The 25096-nt window shown below is 38.7% G+C and overlaps 1 protein-coding gene across 4 annotated transcripts in view; it reads left to right on the top strand.

The window, feature by feature from the left end:
- TTC28 (tetratricopeptide repeat domain 28) overlaps window positions 1-25096 on the top strand; it is a 738720-nt gene that overhangs the window by 233794 nt on the left and 479830 nt on the right. Inside the window, exon 1 of one of the 4 annotated variants that reach the window (XM_032138049.2) lies at window positions 2616-3392. The exons of the other annotated variants lie outside the window; for them this stretch is intronic. Coding sequence (XP_031993940.1) covers window positions 3366-3392 — 27 coding nt within the window. The 5' untranslated portion in view covers window positions 2616-3365. Of the gene's footprint in view, window positions 1-2615; window positions 3393-25096 lie in introns of those variants that run through there. 4 annotated transcript variants of the gene reach the window in all.

The raw sequence follows: 25096 nt of genomic DNA, 5'->3' as shown, positions 1-25096 counted from the left end.
ACCTCGTTCATTCTTTTGCCTTAAAAATATTGAGTGTTTGTTCCAGCATCTGTTCCAGGCACTGTTCTAGGCAGTAGGGATTACAAAGTTGAACAAGACAAAGTCCCTGCCTCTAACATTCCCATACTTGTATTTTAGATATCGGCTCGGTATTTTTATTTTGTATTTTGAACACATCTTAAGTATGTCTGCCTCCTTTGCCGACACTATTCTCTTCATTATCTTTTTTCTATTTCTTTTATTGTTTTATTCAACAAGTATTGATTGATTGCCTGCTGTGTGTCAGACACTGTTCACTGGGTGTTGGTATTATAACAGAGTCAAGTCCCTGCTCCCTTGGAATTTGTGTTCTTGTGGTGTGAATGAACATTTTAGAAATACGTGTGTGTGTGTGTGTGTGTGTGTGTGTGTATAGATATATATGTCATCAGGGCTATGAAGGAAAATGTAACAGGGTAAGTAGGGTAGAAAGGAACAGCATGAGAGTCATAGTGTGTATTATCTTAGGTGAGATTGTGAGAGACAGCCTTTCTATATGATATCTGAATAGACTCCTAAAGGGACTTAGGGAGGCAGCCAAGAGGGCATCTGGAGGAAGAGTAATCCAGGCAGAGAGCACAAGTGTATGGTTGGCATGTTCTGGGGACAGTGAGAGGGCAGTATGGCAGGTGCTGAGTAAGGGAATAGGAAAAGGGTAAAAGGTGAGCTCAGAAAGGTAGAGGGGTCCAGATCTTGAAGGGCATTACAGTCCATGGTAAGAACCTTGGCTTTTGGCTCCAGACTAAGCTGTGTCTCCTCTGAATTTTTACTTCAAGTTTCTTCGTGAAATCTTCCTTGACCATCCCAGTTTTTGATGATTTATCCTTGGTAATTCCTGGAGAACCTGAAATTATTGACCACCTAATTCATTTGTTGCTCAACTGACTAAACAGTGAGTGCCTGGTTGTCTTCTTATAGGTTTTTGGTTCTGTCCTAACTTCTTTGTAACTTTCTCCAGCATAAGGACTTAGTCTTATACCTTTCTATCCTATGTGATGCTTTGTATCCAGTTGGTACTTAATGTATGTTTGTTTTGTGAGGCTCTGGCTTCAGATGTCAGCAGTAGGAATTTGCGATGTCTAAGAAAAAAGAGAGGACTTGGTGATAGATTACACATAAGGAATGATGTTTAGGTTTTAGTTTGTGATCCTGGAATAATAATGGTGTTGTAGATAGAGAAAGGAAAGTTGGGAAGAGAAGCCGATTTTGGAGTAGATTGATGAATTTGGTTTAAAATTTATTGAGCTTTCTGTGCTAGTAGCATATCCAAGTAAAGTTGTCCAGAATGATTTTGATATGTCAAATATATACAAAGTATTGGAGTTACTTGTGACTGCCGCCTGCAGTTATGTAATCTTCTCAATAGCAGGGACAACATCTTACTCATATTTCTAGTACTTGGAACAGGGACTGGCAGCGAAATAATAGGTGCTTAAGTTAGTAGTACTTAGTAAGTTTTTTGAGATGAGAAGTTCACATGTAGCTATGATGCATGTCCTAGAAAAGGCATAAGCTCTGGTAGGGTCATTGTGGGTCTGAATTCTAGCCCCACTATGCTCTACATGTGTGGTCTTGGTTGAGTAAATGAGCACTCTGAATCTCAGTGTCTGGAAAATGGAACTATAGGACCTTCCTTGCAGTGCTGTGAGATAATGAATGTAGGCATAGGTTCTAGCATAGACTAGTGGCTCAATAAATAGTACCTGTTCATTCAGCTAAAATTGTTAATATTATTATTATAAAGATAATGCCTTCTATTGAATTTCAGATTCTCAGGCTTGGAAAAGAACTCAAAAGCAGTCCCTTTGAGTTAACTAATTGTTTTGGGTGTTTTAATGACTTACTTATACTGATATAGTTAGTGATCAATCTGCATATAATCTCCCACATTAGCCAATCCTGGGAATGCATACAGAAGTCTGAGGGTAATAAGTTAAACATTGTTGAAACATTGGTACATCAGTTACTATTATTATGCATATCAGTTGGTATTCTAGTAGTTTACCTGTTATATTCCCAGCTATCAAAACAGCTTTATGGTGGTTTAGGAGTTGATAGACATGTTGGATGATAAATAATAGAATTATATAATATTTTTATATTTGTAGATGTGTCTCCTTAAATAGGATGGAGTAATTTCACAGAAGATGAATGAAACTCAATCCCCATAGAAATATTTTTTATAGTAATGAAATTAGTGCTAAATTTAGGGAAGGAAATGGAATGTATTAAAGTTCATTGGGGGTAAAATTCTTGATTAAAATATTTTATTCTGTCAGATACTTCAAATCTTTTTTCTTCAAATCAGAAATTAAGATTTTGGCCTAGAGTACTTTACTTTTCCTTTTTTTTCTCTAGATATAACTGCCTTACAAGTCTAAGTATGTCTTTTAAAATGATTTCGTAACCACGTAGGTGTTTTTGGCTTTGATTCCTTAGGAGGCGTTGGGTGCCTCTGAAACTGCATGCTTTACTTTTTGTGTTGGAGCAGATGTCGTGGCACTAAGACCCAGAAACCGTTTGCTCTGTGTGGCTGGAGCTGGGCTGGCTGTGCTCGCACTGAAGGGAAGGAAGTCATTAGTGCAGACTGAGCTGTGGAGTTGGGTTCTTGCAGGATTTCCTTCCAGCCTTTCCCCACTAAGGTTCTTGGGAATTAAAAAAAAAAAAAAAATCTAAACACACAAACCAAGTTTTCCTATTTACAGTGTTCAGGGAAGGTAGGCATTTCGAGAAGGGCAGATCCTTTTCCCAAGTTATCCAAGAAGGAAGCGAAAACAGCGTAAAGAAGCTATGATTACAGATCTTTGGAATTTTCTTTGCTAAATTTTACAAACGAGAAATACACCCAGAATTGTGGGAATTGCTCCAGGCTGCGCGTGAGGGTTTGATTGCTTGTCTAATCTTTTTTGAGAAGAGGAGAATTCGTCAAAAGGGGTTTGGATGGCAGAAGCCCGGCTGGGATTCTGTAGCAGCTCGCGTTCTCAGTCTCTTCTCTGAGGGAGGGTCTCTGCAGCCAGCTTGGAGACCCCCTGCTGCAGGCTCCTTTTGCAGGCGCCGGCTGGGAAAATGCCCCGCTCTGGCAGGAGTACGCCGGTGGCTGCTGGGACTTCCTAGCCTGGTGGGAAGTGTGTTCGTGGTTTGGGGATACTTTTCATTGAACTGAAGGCGGAAAGACTGGACTCTCCTGGGGCTTTTCCCTTCGCAGTGAATATGGGAAAGAATTAGGGGGTGGGAGGGAGGCAGCATGACTTGCAGTCGTCGCTGCCCTGCATCTGCCCCCAGCCCCCAGCCAACATCTTGATGTTCCACGTATCGGCTTTACAAATATGATGAAATGGCAGCCCCGGAAGAAGGTAAGTGTCCTGGAGAGGGGACGGGGCCCCAAAGCCCGACCCGGGGAAGGGTGACACGGGGCGGTTGCCTTCAGGTCTCTTCACCCCTTCCGTAGTTTGCTGGGCCAGCTGGTCCAAACAGCCCTGGTCTGTTTGGGACTTGCATCAGTCCCTTGGGGACGAGTTACCAAATCTGGTCTGCATGCACTGCCCTCTAAGTTTTTCCTTCGTGATATGCCTGGACCCCCAGGGGTGACAGCTCGGAAACACCCGTTTGCTTTAGAAGTCCTGTGCAGACAGCGACATGATTAGCTTTGCAGGAGCCAGCCAAGACCTACTAGGTGTTGCCCCATGGCGGGGCGTGGGGCGGGAGTGGATTTGAGGCTGCACCCCTGACATAGGCCCCGCAGGTGGTGTTATAACACCTATTTCCCCAAGGGGTTAAAAGGCTCTGAGCCGCTGGCAGCCGTTTCCCCAGGGCCCCGCTGGGGGGCGAGCAGCCCCAGCACACCAGCCCAGCAGCTGGTTCCGGGGCGGCGGGCCGAGGGGCCTCCTGCCTGAGCGCCTGGGGCTGGCCATACCGGGCCTTCAGCCTGCGGGGCTCCTGAGGCCTCGTGGGCCCGTGCGATTGCCTGCGCTGGCCATTGTGCACGGGCGTGTGTCTGTGCGTGTCAGCGTGCACCAGCGTGTGTGAATCGATCATGGGGAAAAGGGGGAGGGGGCACTTTGCTTTTTGCGAGATTATTTCCTAATATGGCTCCTTTGTTGAGAACTCAAGAGAAAAAAATCCAGCGGTTCTATCAAAATAAATTGCTATTGGTCCCAGAAATAACGTTTCTAAATGTGGGACTGGTCCCTACCCTAGGACGTCGAGGGAGAAGGATAGCTTTCTTCAAGTTGTTGGCCGCTGTACATTTGGCCAGGGCTCCTTTTTGCTAACTTGTCTGACTGCCCCTAACTGTTAGGTGAACCTGGTTGTTCACTGCATAACAGGACTTTTTTTTTTTTAAACTTCAAATACCTCATTTGGCCGTGGTTTTTATTGACATTCTTCTGAAGGAAAACATAGCAAACTGAATGTGCTGTGGTCCTCCCCAGCCTTGACCTGTCTCTGTTAGCAGCTGCCTGGTTTTTACTTGAACTAGCTAAACTGACTCTTTTCTTTGGGGCATGATGTGTGATACCGTGTTTTATATCAGAACTGAAATAGAAATCATGTGTGAGGTGCATGAGAAGATATTGTGCATTTGTTTTATTGCTAGAGAATCTAACAAACCCTGCCTCAGCATAGCCTGGTGAATTGAAAGGTTTTCTTTGATATCTAATTGATGGGATTTTGTCCTCTGACCCTGTGTCTTTTCTACTTCATCCTGAAGTCAAGAATCTCTCATATATTATAATAGTTCTCATCATAGAGCTTCTTTCAGTGAGATTGATTCCATTCACTTTGGTTGAGAGACCCATATATTCCCCACCCCCACCTCCAACCCCAATACAGAATGAGGAAAACTCATAGAAGAAACCATATAATTAAGCAATTTAAACAGATGCTGCGTATTCCTAAAGTCCCCCATTTCTTCTATATTTGTAATTGCATGTTTATGAGTAGTTTTAAGATGTCTGCAAACTCTACATTCATAAACGTCTGCTTTTTCTATTTTACCCAATATGCAGTAACTCATGTGGTTATGTCTGTGGAAACCCCTCTGGGTACTGGTATTGCTTGAACCACGGAAGTATTATTCTTGGCAGTCAGGTGGATTTCTGGACTCTGAAAGATTCTGTTTCAAGTGTTAGGATTCACTCTGCAGTATTTACTCACTCTGTGATGCTTAAATTGCTATACCAGAAGGTTGTATTTATTCACTGTATTCATAATCTCATATCATCATGTTGTAAAGATCCAGATACAATTCTTCAGAGTTCATAGAAGATTAAAAAATAAGCTGAGCCATCAAATACCATATGCTTATTTGGTGGTAGCTTGACAACAATTCTTGTTTCTTCTACATTGGAAATAGGAGCTCCCTTGGAAGAGATTAGATATCCAACTCTGGTAGGGCACCAGTAAGTCTTTACAAAGATTAGGTTTATTTTCTTACTCTTGCCAGAACACTCACATGATCAGATCATTGCCATGGTTTCTGGCTCGGTCTGCTAACACATTTGTAGTGGTACAGTCACATGCCATGTGTTTTACCAAACGGTTTCATAAAAACCATTTACCCTACAGATGAAAGGTGATACTGCATTGATGTGATCTTAACAAAGCTAGGAAGATCATCCAAAGAGTGCTGCCCCAAGCAGCATTTGTGGTAGCTTGCTATCATGGTGTCCTATCAGTCACTATAGTTTTGGCTTTTCTAAATCCTAGGCTCACTGTAAGAGAGTGATTATAGGTTCTAGATTTCTTTGTTTCTAACCGAGCATGCACCTGGGGTATATGATTGAATGGGAGCTCTCTCCTCTCTTTTCTCTGCTTACTTGCTGGATTAATCTAAATACTAAAACAAGCTCTGTAAAGGTGTGAGTCTGTAATATTCAGTTAGGGTTTGCAACCTTTCCACAAAGAAACTGTCAGAACAAAATTAATCATGTTCTGCCCCCAGTGTCAGTGAGGACCTTAGGTCCCAGTCTTCTAGAGCACAATATGTCTCCCACCAAGAGCCATGTAATTGCCCTAAAAAGCAAGATTCACAAGTATATACTTATGTGTCCAAATTCATTCAATTGTATAAATTACATGTGTACAGCTGGCTGGGCGTGCTGGCTCACGCCTGTAATCCCAGCACTTTGGGAGGCCGAGGCGAGCGGATCACCTGAGGTCAGGAGTTCGAGACCAGCCTGGCCATCATGGTGAAACCCCGTCTCTACTAAACATACAAAAAATTAGCCAGGCATAGTGACGGCGCCTGTAATCCCAGCTACTCAGGAGGCTGAGACAGGAGAATTGCTTGAATCTGGGAGGCGGAGGCTGCAGCCTGGGCAACAAGAACGAAATTCTGTCTTAAAAAAAAAGTGTACAGCTTTTTCTATGTCAATATACCACAAAAAAGTGGTTTAAAATAAAAAAGCAAGATTCTGAGCAGTTAACCCAATCTTGTCGTGGTAAGAATGGTATTTAATATACAAATAAACAGCTATAACTTTAAAAGCACTTGTTCTATGCTAGTCATCTTTAATTGCTCTATATGTATTCATTTAATTCTTATCCAATGAGGTGGTAGGTGTTATAATTTACATTTTACAGATAAGCAAACTGAGGTTTAGAGGGGTGAAGTGACTTACCCAGTCACATAGCATGGTAGAGTCACAGCTAGGATTGGACCAGGCCTTATTTACTTCAAAACATGTGTTATTTACCATTATACTTGGGAATTTTTCTGACCAGGGATTTTTATCCAAGAAAGATAAAGCTGAGATGATCCCAATAAATGAAAGCCACAGCTTTGCTCCATTACTTCTAGATACTAGCACCAAGGTGCTCTTCTTCCCATTCCCCTTTCCTCTTGAGAAAAAAAAAACATAGTGATTTTACCCACCTCTGAATTCTTGGAGCATTTAGAGTCTGCATCTCTGTAAGTGGATTGTCTTTTATTGGTTATAATCTGTTGGTCTCCTTGTGCATATATCTCTATTTGTGTATATCTTGCCTCCTCATTACACTTAAAATTCCTTGAGTTCAGGAACCATATTTTACAACTCTTTTTTTGGTGCCAAGGATAATATAGTTACTCAATATATACTTATTTGATATAAAAGTAAATCAGAACTATTTTTAAAACCTATGCTTTTAGGCTTTCTTATATTTCAGTTGATTCATAGATGCAGACTGTAGTGGATTGTTAAAGAAAACCAGAATATTTTGTCACTCATTTCTTTTTTTTTAGATTTCACAGTTTCGTGTCGCCAGGTGATTTCAATCGCAGTCCTCGTGATCCGCCCGGTTCACACCTTCTCCCTCGGCCTCCAAAGTGTGGTTACAGGGTAATCTTTTGTAGACAATAGTAGGGAGGGGGAAATCAAACTCTCAGCAAAATTTCAGTGAAAGTCATGGTTAAAACATAGTACCAGGCTCTGTCAACCAGGTACCCCATCCAGTGTCATGATTCTTTTATTCATATAACCTTATTGGCCTGGAAAAATATACTTTCCCGTTTTTACCTTTAGTCAAGAGACTATATCATCCATCACATTATTTTTATCTTATATTTGCAGAAATGATAGTAATTAAAATGCTCATCTCATAGGAACATCTTTGTTTATAATTCTGAAGCCATTTCTGCTCTTTAAAATCCAAGGATTAGTATCAGATAACACTGTGTAAATAAGACTGCAGTCAAAACCTTCAGGAAAGCTGCTGCTGATTGGATTTTTTCATTGCTTATCTAATGTTATTTTACTGTTCACACATAATAAAAGACCATTAATAGGAATATGTCGACATAAGCTACATTAATTATGTCACTTGAGAGTCATATGATATATTTATCTTGTTATACTTGTCACATTAATAAAATGTGAATCTGGCTTCTCAAATGATTTCTTTGATGGAGTTCCATTTAAAAGCCTTGTTTGGAAGCTCATTTGTGAGGATTATGTCCTGTAGATTTGTGTCTTAGAATAGCATATTACTTTTAAAAAAGAATGTATTTCAAGTCCCTACGCTTTCTCTATGATGGAGTAGTTTGTTTCTGTATTATAAGGCTAAGTCTTAAATTTTAATATGCCTATACTAAATTACTTAGTTACTTGCCAGAATGCTGTGCTAGTTGGTATTATTATATTATTCATTTTGGGCCACAGTTTATTTAATAGTATAAAATCAGACTTTAAAAATAAGTATTGTGGACAAAAGTAGTTATACAGAGAAGTCTTAGAAATTTCATAATAGTAGTCTTTCTTCAAATCCATTCTATACGCCATTCCCAGATCAGTGCAACCAAGAGACCCAGGTTTTGGTTCTGGCGGATCTCTTGACTCTTGGCCTTGGGGGAGTCACTTAATCTTTCACATTTGACTCCCCACTGTTATAGTTAGTGCCTCATTATTATCACTTGCTGGATTTATTGCAAATGTCATCCTAATGAATTTTCTTTTTCTGGCCTCTTTTTTCCCCCTCTAATCCTTCTAAGTAATTATTTTAAAAAACACATGTCTAGCCTAGGGAACATGGCAAAACCTCATCTCTACCAAAAAAACAAAAATTAGCCAGGTGCACTGGTGCACACCTATAGTCTCAGCTGTGTGGGAGGCTGAGGTGGGAGAACTGATTGAACTCAGTAGGTTGAGGCTGTAGTGAGTTGTGATAGTGCCGTTACACTCCAGCCTGAGTGACAGAGCAATACTCTGTATCAAACAAAACAAAAAAACTCCCAAACAAAAAAAATGCACATCTGTTCATATTACTTACCTTCTTAAAGCCCTACCCTGTTTCTTCCTTGTCTAGTAAATGTTCTCCAAAGTGAGATAAGCATAAACTGGGCTGGGGTGAGTGGGGATGGTTGCAGGAAAATGACCGGATATGGGAAAATCTGAGAACTTATGTTTTTATGTATTTTTATATTCTAAAAGAATAAAAGCTGGGTGCAGTGGCTCATGTCTGTAATCTAAGCACTTTGGGAGGCTGAGGCGGGTGGATCACTTGAGGCTAGGAGTTTGAGACCAGCCTGACCAACATATTGAAACCCTGTCTCTACTAAAAATACAAAAATTAGCCAGGAATAGTGGTGCACGCTTGTTATCCCAGCAACTCAGCTGGCTGAGGCACGAGAATCGCTTGAACCCAGGAGGCAGAGGTTGCAGTGAGCTGAGGTCATGCTACTGCACTCCAGCCTAGGTGACAGAGTGAGACTCTGTCTCAAAAAAAAAAAAAAAAATTAAAAGAATAAGAAATAAAATAAGCTTTACTGATCTTCTGATATGATTTGTTACTTGAGCTTTCATTTGCTGAAAGGTCAAAGGGATTCTTAGTGGTGCCCACTCACTGTTGAAGTCATTTGTTCACTTTCAGTGTGTTGTGGTGTATTGTAGTTTACATCATAAAATATCCACCTTAAACAATTAATTTTATTCAAAAGAAGAAGATGAAAAGGAAGACTGTAGTATAGGTTGTAGCATGATAGAAAGGATGGACTCTGAAGCTAGACTGCCTGGGCTTGAATTCTAGTCCAGCCTCTCAGCAGCTGTGTAGCCAAGTTACTTAACTTCTCTGTACTTCAGAGATCTCAGCTATTTAATGTGAATGGCACCTAGCTCTTAGTGTGACTCTGTGGTTATAATGTAAAATGCTTATAAGAGTTCCTTGCATATAAAAAGTACTTAATATGTTTTTCCTCATAGTATGATAATACTCTGTAGTCTAGCTGGACATGGCTCACTAAGTTTCTTTTCCCTTTCTAGAGGGCCTTCTCCTCATGTTCTTCTTAACCTGCCTTCCTTTTGTTACTGGTTATACTTTAAGAACTAACTCAGCCTTCTCCTTCTTAGTGAATCCTTCTGTAAGCAGTTCTTCTATTGCCAGGCATAGATGGCCATACCCTCCTTTGACTATATTTTTATAGGCCACAGTTGTAGCCCTGTACTGAAGCTGTCAGTATGTCTGTCTCTATCAGTTTAAAGTTTTGAGGGCATAGGCACAGAGGAGGAGCTGAATGAATGAATGTATAAATGATGAATATATTTATGGGGTGAGATGCACAGTGATCTTCAGTCAGTTGGCAAGATCTTCTGACTGGCCAGTTATTAGAAATGCTAAGCTTGCAAATTTATCTCTATCCATTTATCAACCTCTCAGAAATGCAATATTGAATATAAGTGAGGGTGACTTATTCATTAGTAATGAGGGTGACTCATTAAAGGGATAATCTTAACTATGCACCTATTAAAATTAAAGTCCAGTTATGAGGTGGTGGTTGTATAATATTGTGCATGTACTAAACGCCACTGAATTTAATACTTTAAATGGTTAATTCTATGTTATGTGAACTTCCTTTCAATTAAAAACAGGGGGAGGAGATGGGAAAGTTACAGTTATTTGTGACACAGCTCACAACTGATCATGTGATATCAGTGCAGGAGTGCCATGGTTGTAAACCACCAGACTAAATCTTTATTCCTTTTAGTCCTAAATATTTTTGGTTCTGTAAAATTGGTAGGGAATGGTCATCTATAGAAAACTACTTCCAGGAACATTTGAGAAGCTGGGAATAGTTGACAGACTTGACAAGAAGTGAAGGAAGTCAGTGACGAAGAAATCTGAGTTGGCACCTTTACTATTCAGGAGCTAGCCAGTAAACATTGTCAGTGTGAGAGGCTACAGAGTTTAATTGGCCCGACTTCAAGAAACGGCGCCAGCAGCCACCTTCATTTTGCTAGTCAGTCACAGTGATGACATGCTGTGGAAAACCTGAAATCCCGGCTGGCCCTGTCAGCTTTAGCTTCTACAGTGAATTCATTATATCATTAATAACAATGTAGGTCTCAGCTTTAAGACTTTGCTTTTATTGATGTGCTAAAACCAAGTCATTTTATTGAAAGCTATAAGAATTATATCATTTAACTGACATTTTCAGGATTTATAGGAAACCTTTGTCCTGAACTTTCTTGTTAGTCCACCCTTTTTAGGTTCTTCTAGCTAAGAGGAGTTCTCACATTCTCACATGATTGAATTCTTTAACTGTATTCCCTTTTCAGCACATTTTGCCATTTAGAGTATTCTGTTAGGGTGTTCTGTCATTGTTATTTTGAGTATTCTGTCCTTTTTTGCATGCATTTTAAGAAAAGACATAAAATTATGTTCTTTGACTTACACCTTCTGTATACTAAACAGCATTTTTAGAGAAGGCTTGTGAAATAAGCTTGATGGCAGTTGTCAAAGCTGCATATAAGCTTTTTTGCTGGTAGATACCTCTCAATTTGAACTATTAAAGAATAAAATTTATCTATCTTATATCTGGTTAGTAAACCACTGGTCATTCATGAATGCACCCATATTTCCAGCACCATTTACGTTGTGAGAGGTAATATTTTAGATTTACATCATATTGGGGGCCTGAGACTTGTAGAAGCACAGATGTTGAGGCAAGCCTGAGTTAGAGCAGTTGACATTTAGAATAGGGGCCTGGTAGAGTTGGGAGCCGGGTCTTTGTGGAACTGATTGTTTGGACACACACTCTTCCAAACACTCAATGTATATAGGCTTGAACCTATAAAGATAGTAGAGGGGAGTAGGGAAGGGTGAAATCCGGGAGTATTAGATATTTTGGGAGCTGTGTTTATGAAGTAGAGATTTTCAGGCATAAGTAAGACCGTTTTTTTTTTGAAAAGAAAATGCCACAGTGAGTGATGGTGGATACATGATCATTTTGGTAGGCATTGAGTTTTTACTGCTTAATAATTAGTTTTTTTTTTTTTTTTTCCAACAGAGGGTGGAATGGAGAGTAGAGATTGGGTTTCACCTTGTTGGCTAGGCTGGTCTCGAACTCTTGACCTCAAATGATCCGCCTGTCTCGGCCTCCCAAAGTGCTGGGATTACAGGCATGAGCTACCACTGCGCCATACCTGCACATTTTTTTAGGTGAAGTTTTCTAAAATATATTACATATTTTCTGCCTTCTTAAACAGAAGGTACTAAGCATGATTTAACTTTCTCCTGATTATTAATATCACAAGCATGAATTGTTCTACTGCTCTAACACAGTAAATCTTTAGGAGCTTTTAAGGAATGTAGAATTATTTATTTCTATACTAAATGATCCCAGATTAATGTTTTATTTCTTTTAAAATAATTTTATGTCTTCTTTGTATGGTTTTTATTTTTCTTTCCATGTTGCTGAAGTTAATACTGTTGTCATGTAAATTCATCAACTATCTACTTATTAAACTAAGAAACCCCAAAAAGCTTGACATTTGTTCTCCCTTTATACTTTCTGGTTTTAGGCTATTTTTTAAATAGTTGAGGTAGTTAAATAAGTGGCCTTTTGATAAGTAAGATAATATTTATTGTGGTATTGATGACTAAGAATTAGATATGTTTGAGGATGCAGTGTCAGAGACTGAAAACATTTTGAATGATTGGCTATATGCCACTATAGTTTCCCCTTTTCTGATTTTTGCTTTGGTGTATCTGACTTGCCTTTTTTCCCCTGCAATAACTTATTCAAACAAACACACACAATACAAAACCATGGTAGAAGGAACTAGTATTAGAGGTTTATGTGAAGGGTAGAATTACATATCCTGGAGAGCATATGCAATTGCTTTTAAGAAGAAATGACCAAGGAACCCATGTGATTACTACATAATTAATACTTATTTAAATATTAATTAGTTCTATATTAATTAACTAAAATGTTATTTTTAGTAATACAAATATTATTTATTTTAGAGAATCCTTCTTGTTTTAGCCTAGGCTTTTGCTAGATAGTATTTATAATACTTAGACTAAAACATTTTTAAAAGAAAAAGAACCGTAAGGAGCATTTGATTTTACAGACTAGTAAGCAGAGTAGCAGAAAGGTAAACTGGTTCCCTTGGGGTCACATAGCTATTCAGAAGCTGCCTCTTGACCTGGGTACTTTAAGAGGGAGGGCTGTATCCACTGGGCTTCTCTCCTTCTGCTTCTTTAGGAGTTTGCAATCTAGGGTTTGGTTTGTTTATAAGAAAAGACTCCATCTCAAAAGAAAAACAAATAAATAAAAGACAAGACAGTTTTATAGATAGTATATTTTGAAGATACCGAGAAATTTATTTGCTTTCGGATACATTTTCTATAACTTATTTTTCTAAAATTCCTTTGTGCTGAGGCTTTAAAAAGCATAGTAAAATGCAAATTTGATAGTAACATTTGTGTGCTGTTTGTTTTCTTTGCTGGCCAGTCATCCAGTAACATGTTGAGAAACAGGATCCATATAACCACTTGATGTAGCTGGTAGGGAGGATTCATGAAACATCAAGACCATAGTGACTGTGTGAACTATTTTGACAGGCCCTCTTTGGTGGGGATCCTGGGTAGTCAAGAAACAACATTAAGGGGTCTGTGTTTTGAGGGGACAGTAGAAGAAGATAGTTGAGATTGGAGATAGAGGATGTTGACCACAAACTTCACATACTTTATAATTTCAAGGGAGGATTAGCTCTAGGTTACTGTAGATGATGCAAAGGATCAAGAGAAGGGAAGAAAAATTAATGACTACTATCAATAAAGGTAGAATAACTTAGGTGAAAAGTAAGCAGTTTGTCAGTTTACACAAATACAAAATAGATCTCATTGATAAGTAAATCATAACTGCATATGCTTGTCATTGTTCTAATTATTTCTGATGCTAGTGTGGTTCTCAAGAAATTTTAATGAACTATATAAATGCTGTCCTATTCATAGTATTCATGAAACAAGCAATTTAGAAGAACTGGGCTATTATAGAACCAATATTTCCAATAAATAACTGTAAATGTGGGCAAATTGTGCTAATTTGAGCAGAACTCGGTGGCTTTATTTTTTAAGGTGAATCTGTAATATATCTTTGCATTGTCTCATATGAATTAAGAATGAATGAGAATGTAAAATTCCTAAAGCTAATTTTTAAAGTATTAACAAATCAATACATTTTACTGCTGATATTTATTTTATATTTTATTTTATTTTTTATTTTTATTTTATTTATTTATTTTTTGAGACAGAGTCTCGCTCTGTCACCCAGGCTGGAGTGCAATGGCGTGATCTCGGCTCACTGCAAGCTCCACCTCCCAGGTTCACGCCATTCTCCTGCTTCAGCCTCCCGAGTAGCTGGGATACAGGCGCCCGCCACCATGCCTGGCTAATTTTTTTGTAGTTTTAGCAAAGACAGGGTTTCACTGTTTTAACCAGGATGGTCTCGATCTCCTGAACTCGTGATCCGCCCACCTCGGCCTCCCAAAATGCTGGGATTACAGGCATGAGCCACTGCACCTGGCCTATTTTATTTTATTTTATTTTGAGACAAAGTCTCACTCTGTTGCCTAAGCTGGAGTGCAGTGGCATGATCTCAGCTCACTACAACCTCCTCCTCCTGGGTTCAAGTGATTCTCCTGCCTCAGCCTCCCAAATAGCTGGGATTACAGGTGCATGCCACCATGCCTGGCTCATTTTTGTATTTTTAGTAGAGACGAGGTCTCACCGTGTTAGCCAGGCAGGTCTCGAACTCCTGACCTCAAGTGATATGCCTGCCTTGGCCTCCCAAAGTGCTGGGATTACAGATGTGAGGCACTGTGCTTGGCCTATACTACTGATATTTTAACACTGATTGAAACAAGATGAAAATATGGAGAAACTTAGTACATTTCTTTATCTTTTTGTTTAAAATATAAGCATAAAAATTCTAACTGTAAGAGATATCAGTTAAAGGAGGGATCTTAAGTTAACAGATTATTGACTGTGTGTAATTACATGTACAAGTAGAGTTACTATTTATATTGACCAAATAAACCAGGTAAGATTAATAGCCACAGAGGTATAATCTTACCATGGATGACTTTTAAACATTAATATGAAATTGTACAGTTTTTGTTAAATAAAACCAGATATTTGTTTAGAGTTTAAAATATATATTATTCCTTAATAGACTGTGTAGCTATTTGAGAGACTGTTTCAATGACATGCTTCTAAATTAGAATAATTTTAAAAGTCAAATTTATCATAAGTGATCATATTATTAAACATTTACTATAGCTGCAGGAGATGCAAATATGAATAAACTGCATTTCTCAGGCTACAATCTAGTAGTGGGGATAAGGCAAGTCCCCAAATACCTGAAATATGAGGTGGCATGTGTTAAGTATCACCAGAGAGGCACAAAGTTCTCTGGAGAGTGAATTAAAGGAGAGGTCACAGCTAGATTGGATGGGAGATGAAGAAGTGTTTGGAATTGGGGGTAGGAATGAGTGGACCAAGAGAGTCTTCACGGTAGAATAGTATTTTAACTTGACTTGAAGGGTAGGCTGGTTTTTACCAGGCAGACATGAGGGAGTACATTCTAGGCAACAAGAAGAGGAAAGGCAAGCTCTGGGCATGCTTTTTTTTTGTTTTTTTGTTTTTTTTTTTCTTTTACAATGGTAAGGAATCTCAGTTTGGCTGGAGAATAGACTTCAAATGCCAGCTGAAATCCGGACGGTGATTGGCCTCGAAGATGGTGAAATTAGGTTTTTACCTGCTTATTCTCCTCTTAATGCCCAATGAGTAACTGGTTTTTCTCCCGTTTTCTTATTAAAGGAAAATGAAAAACTGAGTAGGCTGCAAATGATGGGATTTTATTTGGCTCTGCAAGGATTTTTATAAATACTACAGCAGCTGTTTACATGTTTTTCATGATTGCCCCATGCATATCAGAATGATTCTGCTCATTGTTTCATGCATAAGCCCACATTTGACTAGTTGATCTTTGAATGTTTGCCATTCTCATTTTGTTTGCACTCCTTTGGGTAATATTAGTTACCTGGTGAAGGGACTCTCCTGTATTTGGAATTCCAAGCTCTTCCAACTTCAGAATGCCATGTCTTTACTACATGTATTATGTAGTACTGTTAAACAATCAGTTTGAGATCTGTAGCACAATTCACAGAGCAACAATCTCTCCTATATTTCCAAATAAAGTCTTTGAAGGGAATGATATTTGCAGAATGTGCTATAGTGGTAAATTTAGAGAGTACAAGATAATTACTTGTAATTATGGCAATTTCTGTAAGGGAAATCATCTTAATTTGTTCCCACGAAGAAATAGAATTGCCCTACTCATAGCATGTGAATCTTTTTAGGAGATTAATGCCGTGTGCCTTCATTACTTTGAATGGACATTACAGCTTTTCACTACATCTGAAATTACCCCTTAATTCATGCTTCTGTTTGAATTTCTGCTAAATGCAGTCTTCACTAGAAAAAAAAAAATCATATTCCAGAGCCCTTGTTGGAGAGAACTTACACATCCATCCTAAGCAAATTGTAAAAGAATAATACATCCCACATTCTCTTGTGGGAGAATAAACCCACAAAGAAGTCATAGTCTGGATAGTGAAAAGAGTCTTTAACTCATACTTGGAGCATTCTCCTCTCATGCTATTCTCTGAAGACTTTAAAATTTAGATGGCCTTTAGGCTGATTGGTAATTGCCGTGGCTTAAAAGGAATGCTGTGTCTCTGGGCATTTTTGTGAAGACAGAATTCTGTCTACTTTTTAATTTTTAAATATTCACTTATACCATCTGGGAAAGGTAAGCCATGTGTAGGTTAAGAGAGAGAAATTGAAGTGGAAAGAATGGGTTTACAGTATAATACAATTAATTGGAAAGAATATTGAACAAGAAATGATGGACATATGTCTAGATGGGAGACAAAGGTGCTAAGTATAGAAAATTAACTTAGGCTATGATTATCTGCAAAAATAAAATGATTTCAGATTTTCAGAGCTGCTGGGGTTTTAAAATTTCTGAGTTTTTTTCAGTTAGCACCTATTTGTTCACATTTTATAAGAATTTCTTTGGCTACAGTAAATTGAGGCAAGTATCTTAGTGCTAGAATTTCTATGTCCCTTGATGCCAGGTGCAGTGCTCTGCATTGTGAAGACACTTTTCTGTGTTTGAGGCCCGGGAGGGAGAAAGGTAGCTTTGGCCATCATTTTTCAGCGATCAGAAGCCATGCTTCAGTGCAGCAGCTTTTAGGTAGGATCAGGCAGAGGTAGTGAGATACAAAAGCTACAGGTGACTCGAGAGCTGTTCTTTGATTTGGAAGTGTGTAGCCCTGTTCTACTAAGATCTAGATTCGTAGTCAAACTTTGATTAATTGGTTGAATAATTATTTCTATATGCGTTTACTGGGGGCTTACTATGTGCCAGGTGCTGGCTATTTATATAATAATGAGGAGGCAAATTGAGTAACACTAATGATGACTCCACTATTTCAAGATTTGGAATACTTCAGTTTACCCTTATGAATGTTTACTGAATTTAATTTAGTAACTATAAGCTTTTTAATAATTCATGAAATGGGCTGGGCGTGGTGGCTCACGCCTGTAATCCCAGCACTTTGGGAGGCCGAGGCGGGCGGATCACGAGGTCAGGAGATCGAGACCATCCTGGCTATCACGGTGGAACCCCGCCTCTACTAAAGATACAAAAAAAATTAGCCGGGCATGGTGGTGGGCACCTGTAGTCCCAGCTACTCGGGAGGCTGAGGCGGGAGAATGGTGTGAGCCCGGGAGGCGGAGCTTGCAGTGAGCTGAGATTGCGCCACTGCACTCCAGCCTGGGTGACAGAACAAGACTCTATCTCAAAAAAAAATAAAATAAAATAAAAAATAAAAAAAAATTCATGAAATGTTAGAACTTGGAGGATGCAGATTCAGATATAATATGATCCCTATTCTCAATGAGCTTACAGTCTAGACAGGAAGTCAGAATAGAAAATGAATTATTGCAATACAGTACAATAACAATGGTACCACAGATAGGGTGCAATGGAAACATTGTAAAGCAGGAGAAAGGAGGAGGAAATGATAAGAGCTAAGCATTGAACTATGTGTAGAAATTGACTAGGTTAATAACCACTTTGTATTTTCATAGTACAGACTTATTTATTCCTTCATTTTTACTAGAGTGATTTCAAAAGTAAAGGGATTTGCCATTCCACATTCATATATTTTCATGGTATTATATTGTTGTCCATAGCTTGATTTTCTCTGAAAAACTTCTGCAAGGTAAATAGGCATTTTCCTACATACTCACCTCCGATTAGTTTTCACAGTTGGATTGTTAATAAAATGAGTGCTACCTCTATTTTTTTTGTGTTATGGTACGATGTTTTTATTTCTTTGCAATACTTTTAATACTTAAACCTTTTGAGTGTTATACCCATATTAATTTGTTTTTTCTTCATTTTTTAAATTGAGGAAGGCAGTTCTTAAAGTATACTCCACATGATTTACTGAGGAAGAAAAAATTCCATGGTTAAAAAAGTTTAGAAGAGGTGTACATATTGTCTCCCTCTTGGAGATTCATTTGGCACATTGTGAGGGTTCTGAGAAGTCCTACAATTAAAAAGGAAGGTAGGAGGGGAGGAGAAGAGAGACTTCTTTACCTTTATTCGACTTAATAATTTCCTAATATGACTTCTTTTTTTTTGATAACATAAACATTTGTATTTGGGGAATTGCTTTCTTAACATATCTTTGTTTTTGGATTAGATATAATAATTTATACACATAATCAATATGGAAATATTCTTCTCCTCTTTTTTGAAATGGAGTTTCACTCTCGTCGCCCAGGCTGGAGTGCAGTGGCGCGATCTCTGCTCACTGCAAGCTCTGCCTCCTGGCTTCAGCGATTCTCCTGCCTCAGCGCTTCTGAAGTAGCTGGGATTACAGGCGCCCACCACCACGCCCGGCTAATTTTTTGTATGTTTAGTAGAGACAGGGTTTCGCCATGTTAGGCAGGTTGGTGTCGAACTGACCTCAGGTGATCTGCCCTCCTCGGCCTCCCAAAGTGCTGGGATTACAGGCATGAGCCACTGCGCTCGGCCCTTTTTCCTCTTATAGTTGAAATTAGTTGGAAAGAAATAAAGGAGGCAAGAGAAATAAATAAAATGAGAAGACTATAGGAATAGAAAAATGTAAGAGAAAAATATTGATAGCAGCAGAAAGGTAAAAAGAAAATACATCTTCTAAATTTATAAAATGTTACTAAAATGTGACACAGTAAAATCCATTTATCAGGTTTCTGAATTTAATATTTCCCCAGAGACATGAAAATATTGTTAAGTGCCAAAATATTTTTCTTACATTTAATTTTTTACAGTGCTTAGAACATTACTGTTTTTCCTGAAAAATGTTATCTGTAGGTTTCACTTTATTATTAAAGGACTAAAGTTTTTAACAATATAAAGTTAGATAAGAGGTCATAGTTCCCTTGGTGAATTTCACAATCGGGAAAGCATTTTTCCTTCCTGACTGTTGAAGGGCAGATAAGTTTGAGGTGGTATGAAAAGAATCTCTTAAGTGAGATGCTGCCTGTGATAGTGTGAACTGTAGTAGAACATCTCTAGGTATTGAATGAAAGTATGGATTTTTGCTTGATTACTTTTTTAATGGGGTACTGTTATTCTTTTGGGCCTCTAATGGGGAAAAAAAAGGCCATTTCTGAACTTGATTAGAGGGGAGGTCAAGGACGGTCGTTGAGTCTCTCAGCCCTTGTCTTGCCAAGTAGCTTTAGATAAGAAGAGGAATACTGAGGGGAAAGAGCATGATCTAAGTCTTGTCAAAATAGACTAGTTAGCTCTTACATGGTGGATCACCGAGTGGTTCCCTTATGCCGTGCAGCCTTAGGAACTAGGAAGTAAGAAACTTGGGAAACTGTACAGATAGATCTCTTGGGGTTAGAATGTAGCTATTTTAGGAATTTAGAATGGTCTGATCCAACTCCTGGAGCAAACTAACTAACTATATAAAGATAGATTCAGAAAATGGACTGTGTAAGCCTGACTTTGTGTGTGTTTAAATATTCTGTTTAGTTTTGTTAACCTTGGCATTTTAAGTCTTTTTGAAAATGTTACCAGCTGTACTGAAGATAATCAAAGGAAGGTTTTGTTGTTTTCCACCCCGACTATGTTGGGTCATTCATTGAGCAAATATTTACTAAGTGCCTTTTGAATTTTCTTTTTTTTTTTTTTTTTTTTAAGGTAACTAGAAATTTAATGCCATTTACATTTTCCCAATTATACAACATTTTAAAGATGTGTTTCCAGTTTCTCAGGTAGCATATCAACCTTCAACTCATTTTTAACCACTGGTAGCCAATGTTGGAGTTGGTGTGGTTTCTCCGATCATGTTCTAGCTGATTTCTCTCTTCACACTAATCACATGGTCCGTTTATAGAGCCTTCTCTGAGTTCCCTTTTGGCTCTCCTGATGCTTTAGTAAGATTCTCATAGCAAGTCTTTTAACAAATTGCCACCTAGTCTACACATTACCATTGCCCCTTGTTTGAAACCAAACCTTTAGCATTCCACATGTGCTAGGATTGTTTTGACCACTTCTTCGGTGATGTTTTTTAATTATTCAAACTTGAAGCATTTTCAGTTTTTTTTTTTTTTTGGCAGAATTTTCTTTTCTTTTTTTTTTTTTTTTGACATGGAGTCTCACTCTGTCACCCAGGCTGGAGTGCAGGGTTGTGATCTCAGCTCACTGCAACTTTGGCCTCCTGGATTCAAGTGATTCTCCTGCCTCAGCCTCCTGAGTAGCTGGGGCTACAGGGCACGCACCACCATGCCTGACTAATTTTTGTATTTTTAGTAGAGATGGGGTTTCACCATGTTGGCCAGGCTGGTCTTGAACTCCTGACCTCAAGTGATCCATCTGCCCCAACCTCACAGAGTGCTGGGGTTATGGGTGTGAGCCACCGTGCTCAGCCAAAATTTTGTTGAGGGAAGCTAGCTGCTAGTGAGATGATGACAGCCACTATCAAAGTAAATGGACCTAGAGGGAGAGCAAGACTGAAGAGATATTGTTGGGCCCTATTGTAGTGCAGAAGAGTTGCCCTTACTCTGTTCCCAAAGTCCCTCATTCCATCGCAGCTTGGCCAAGTTGAACTCATTCTTCAAGGCCTTGCCCAAGCCTCTTCACGGTGAGGCTCTCCTAGTAGATTCACCAACTTGGAATTAATCCCTTCTTTAATTGCACTATTTTTACCTTCATTAGAGCAATTATTGCAGTTTGATCACTTGATCAGTGAATCGATTGGTTTATTCATTCAACATGTTTTCATTACACACAATGTATCAGCCATTCAATATATCAGAGAGGGTACTGATGAGTAAGACTCTATCCCTGTCTTCAAGGAGCTAATGGTGCATTCCTTTTGCTTGTTTATATTGGTTTCTCCCACTTGATCTTAAACCCCTGAAGGACACAGTAATGGGCACTTATTCATCTTCTCTCATATGCCCAACATAGTGCCTGACTTGTAAAAGGCATTTAGTCAGTGCCTTGGAATATAATATATTTGTTTTTGTTTCTGACACATGCAGAACTGAAGATTCTTGGATATTGGTCCATCATTTGACATTTGTATAATAGGCTTGTATTGGAGGAAAACAGAGTTCTGACAGGTGATATTAAATGACACATCCAGCTGTATTTAGTATGTCAGCAACAGATTAATTCATATTCTGATACTTTTCATGTTAGTTTGCAAGCCACTGAACTATTGTGCCTTACTTTAGCTTATATTAAATAAACCAAATAACTGAAGAACTGTGTTTTAGAAATGTAAATTTGTAGTAGAAACAAAGGATTGGATCTTTGTTTATATGTACAGTGACTTAGTAAGCAATAGAGTCAAATGTCAAAAGGCTTTTAGGTCACTGGTTGAGTAGCATTGTGGTTTATTATTTACCTTTTGCCTACCACAAATGTTCTTCTAATCCAAGAACCCAGAGTAAATGTTTGCTGAGTCTCTACAACGCCTAAACAATGAAATATTCACATGCTTTAGTGGTAGCAAAATTGAATGGCAAACAGCTGCCAGCAGCTAGTCCTGACTGATGTAATCCAGGAGGTTTGTGAAACAGGAACATATGGATAGGGGCTAACTGGAAATTAGCAAAGTTCTAAATGTTTGACTAAATGTGGTTATAGTTTGGTATAATAAAGCCCAGAGGTGAGAAATGACCTCATATCGAAGCCAAACAGTAAGAACTTTACTGGAAACAACTATGACGCTAACACAGAATTAGGTATGAGATGCTTTTACCTGGTACTGTATTCAAAGGAAGCTGTTATTATACTTATATTATGGCTTGGACAAAGAGGCAATACCTCAAAAGGACCTAAAAAGGCATCATCTCTGTCAGAGTATAGTTAGGAAACATATATTAATATTTAATTATAATACAATGTTCCAAGTATTCTAATAGAAGTGTGTAGTAAAAATCTTGAGAACACTGAGAAAAGAACATGAAGGAAGTAGAGAAGGTTTCCCATGCTTGAGGGAGGAGTGGGAATTTGCCCCATGGAGAGGAGTAGAGGGTTTTGTTTCAGGCAGGGCATTACCATAGACAAAGGCATGAAGGTATGAAACAGTAGAACACATTTATTTATTTACTTATTTGTTTGTTTATTGTGGGAGTGTAAAGTGTTATGGGCAAGTAATTATTAAGAGCCTAATTTGTATATCAAAACATCAAGTTGCATACCCTAAATACACACAATTTCTGTTTGCCAATTTTACTGGAATTGCCTAGAAAACAAAGAGCCTAATTTCCTGTATTCCTTGATGTAAATAGTACCAAAAATGATAAATCAGGAAAATGTATTTCCTGGGTCTTTATAGTACCTTTCTGTGTGCAGGTATTTTTCCAAGTTATTTCATCAAGTTAATCCATATGAATTGAGTGGTTTAAAAAATTTTGGCCTTTCCAGATGTAGCATTCAAGATTTAAATTGCTCTAGTGATCCCAAAATTTGTGATTTTGCTGAAGCATACACTGTAAGTTGTTTAACGAGTGAACATAGCTGGCTCCCCAGCAACCTCATATCAAACCATTTTATAACTGTGCCCACATTTGGATTACTGCTAGTGTAATCCAACTTCTGCCTGCAGTGCACCACCCATCATCCTCCTCTTTATCATAATGGCCTGTGTGCTATACAGTGACTGTCATCAGCACTTGGAAGCATTGCTCTGATTTTGCACAGGCAGGTAAGGTTAATGTTAACTACTGTAATGATGCAACTTAATGGACTTTAGAGTTTATTTGCATGCCCAGATTTATTTTAGTGGCATTATAAATTACTTTAGTCCAGTAGTATTATAGAACTATAGAGGGCTGAAACGGATTACTTAAAATTTTATCATACTTTACTGAATTTTGTGGGGAAAGCTATGTGCTGTAGTATCATTTGCAAATTTGGTTTGTTGTTGTTGTTGTTGTTTTCTTTTTTCTTTTTTCTTTTTTTTTTTCTGATACACAGTCTCGCTCTGTCACCCAGGCTGGAGTGCAGTGGTGCAATCTTGGCTCACTGCAACCTCTGCCTCCTGGGTTCAAGCAATCCTCCTGCCTCAGCCTCCTGAGCAGCTGGTATTACAGGCACGTGCCAACACACTAGGCTAATTTTTATATTTTTAGTAGAGACGGGGTTTCACCATGTTGGTTAGGCTGGTCTCAAACTCCTGACTTCGTGATCTGCCTGCCTCGGCCTCCCAAAGTGCTGGGATTATGAGTGTGAGCTACGGTGCCCGGGGATTTAGAATTGTCCAGAGATCTTTAGAAATGTCAAGAATCTACAGTAGTTTTTGACTGTTAATCTAAAAACTTTTGCATGACAGATACATGGTATGTATTATCTGTATTTCTTCATTAAAAAACCAAACTCTGCTTTCACTATTTTTTTTTTTTTTTTTTTTTTTTTGAGACAGAGTCTCGCTCTGTCGCCCAGGCTGGAGTGCAGTGGCGCAATCTCGGCTCACTGCAAGCTCCGCCTCCCGGGTTCACGCCATTCTCCTGCCTCAGCCTCCGAGTAGCTGGGACTACAGGCGCCTGCCACCGCGCCCGGCTAATTTTTTGTATTTTTTAGTAGAGACGGGGTTTCACCGTGGTCTCGACCTCCTGACCTCGTGATCCGCCCGCCTCGGCCTCCCAAAGTGCTGGGATTACAAGCGTGAGCCACCGCGCCCGGCCCTGCTTTCACTATTTTAAGTGAAGAAGTAGGTGACTGGAAATAAGAAGATGGCAATTTATACCATATATTGATTGTTAGGAATTATTAATAATGTTAACAATACATATTTAAAAATATATCATTAATTTTTAAAATAAAAATTGGTGTATACAAAATCAGAAATTCATCTGATTTTTAAAATGCTTTTAAACTTCTTATAGAGGTATGAATAAAAATTAACTTATTTGGCCGGGCGCAGTGGCTCTCGCCTGTAATCCCAGCACTTTGGGAGGCCGAGGTGGGTAGATCACGAGGTCAGGAGATTGAGACCATCCTGGCTAACACAGTGAAACCTCATCTCTACTAAAAAAAAATACAAAAAATTAGCTGGATGTGGTAGCGGGCGCCTGTAGTCCCAGCTACTCGGGAGGCTGAGGCGGGAGAATGGCATGAACCTGGAAGGTGGAGCTTGCAGTGAACCGAGATCGTGCCACTGCACTCCAGCCTGGGCAACAGAGTGAGACTCCGTCTCAAAAAAAAAAATTATTTAATGTTATTAAATAGCAAGACATGAAGACTGTGTAGAATTTAGAGGTACTTGAAGTTTTAAATCACAAGTGACAAGATGTGAAGATCAGAGTGTTTGTGGTATTGCGTTACATAGGTTCAAAAAAGCCGTTCATACATATGCCCATTTATATATAGAATCCCTTACTCCTTGTCAAAGCCATTTAGCAGGGAAACCATTCAAGTATAAAGTGAGAGGAAGACAGCCTTCTTTTCATGTTTTTGAACATTACACTGTTGATTTTATTGTGTTGAGTATAACATTTTATGCTCTGCTGATTTAGCAGAGATACTTATATTCATTTACTCCTCTCTTTTCATTTTAACAATTATCATTGGAATTTTTTAAAAGAGAAATGCACCGAAGAGCATAACATCCCCATCAAATCTGTTCAAAGCTTATATTTCTTACTCTTTGTTTTTTTTTCCTGACTAGGTATTTATCATAGTTCTTTTTTTTTTTTTGAGACGGAGTCTTGCTCT

The sequence above is a fragment of the Hylobates moloch genome, unplaced genomic scaffold, assembly GCF_009828535.3.
Source record: "Hylobates moloch isolate HMO894 unplaced genomic scaffold, HMol_V3 SCAFFOLD_19, whole genome shotgun sequence".
In the NCBI taxonomy this organism is placed as follows: domain Eukaryota; kingdom Metazoa; phylum Chordata; class Mammalia; order Primates; family Hylobatidae; genus Hylobates; species Hylobates moloch.
Note: the sequence above shows the minus strand (reverse complement) of the source record. Positions and strands in the feature narration are given on the sequence as shown.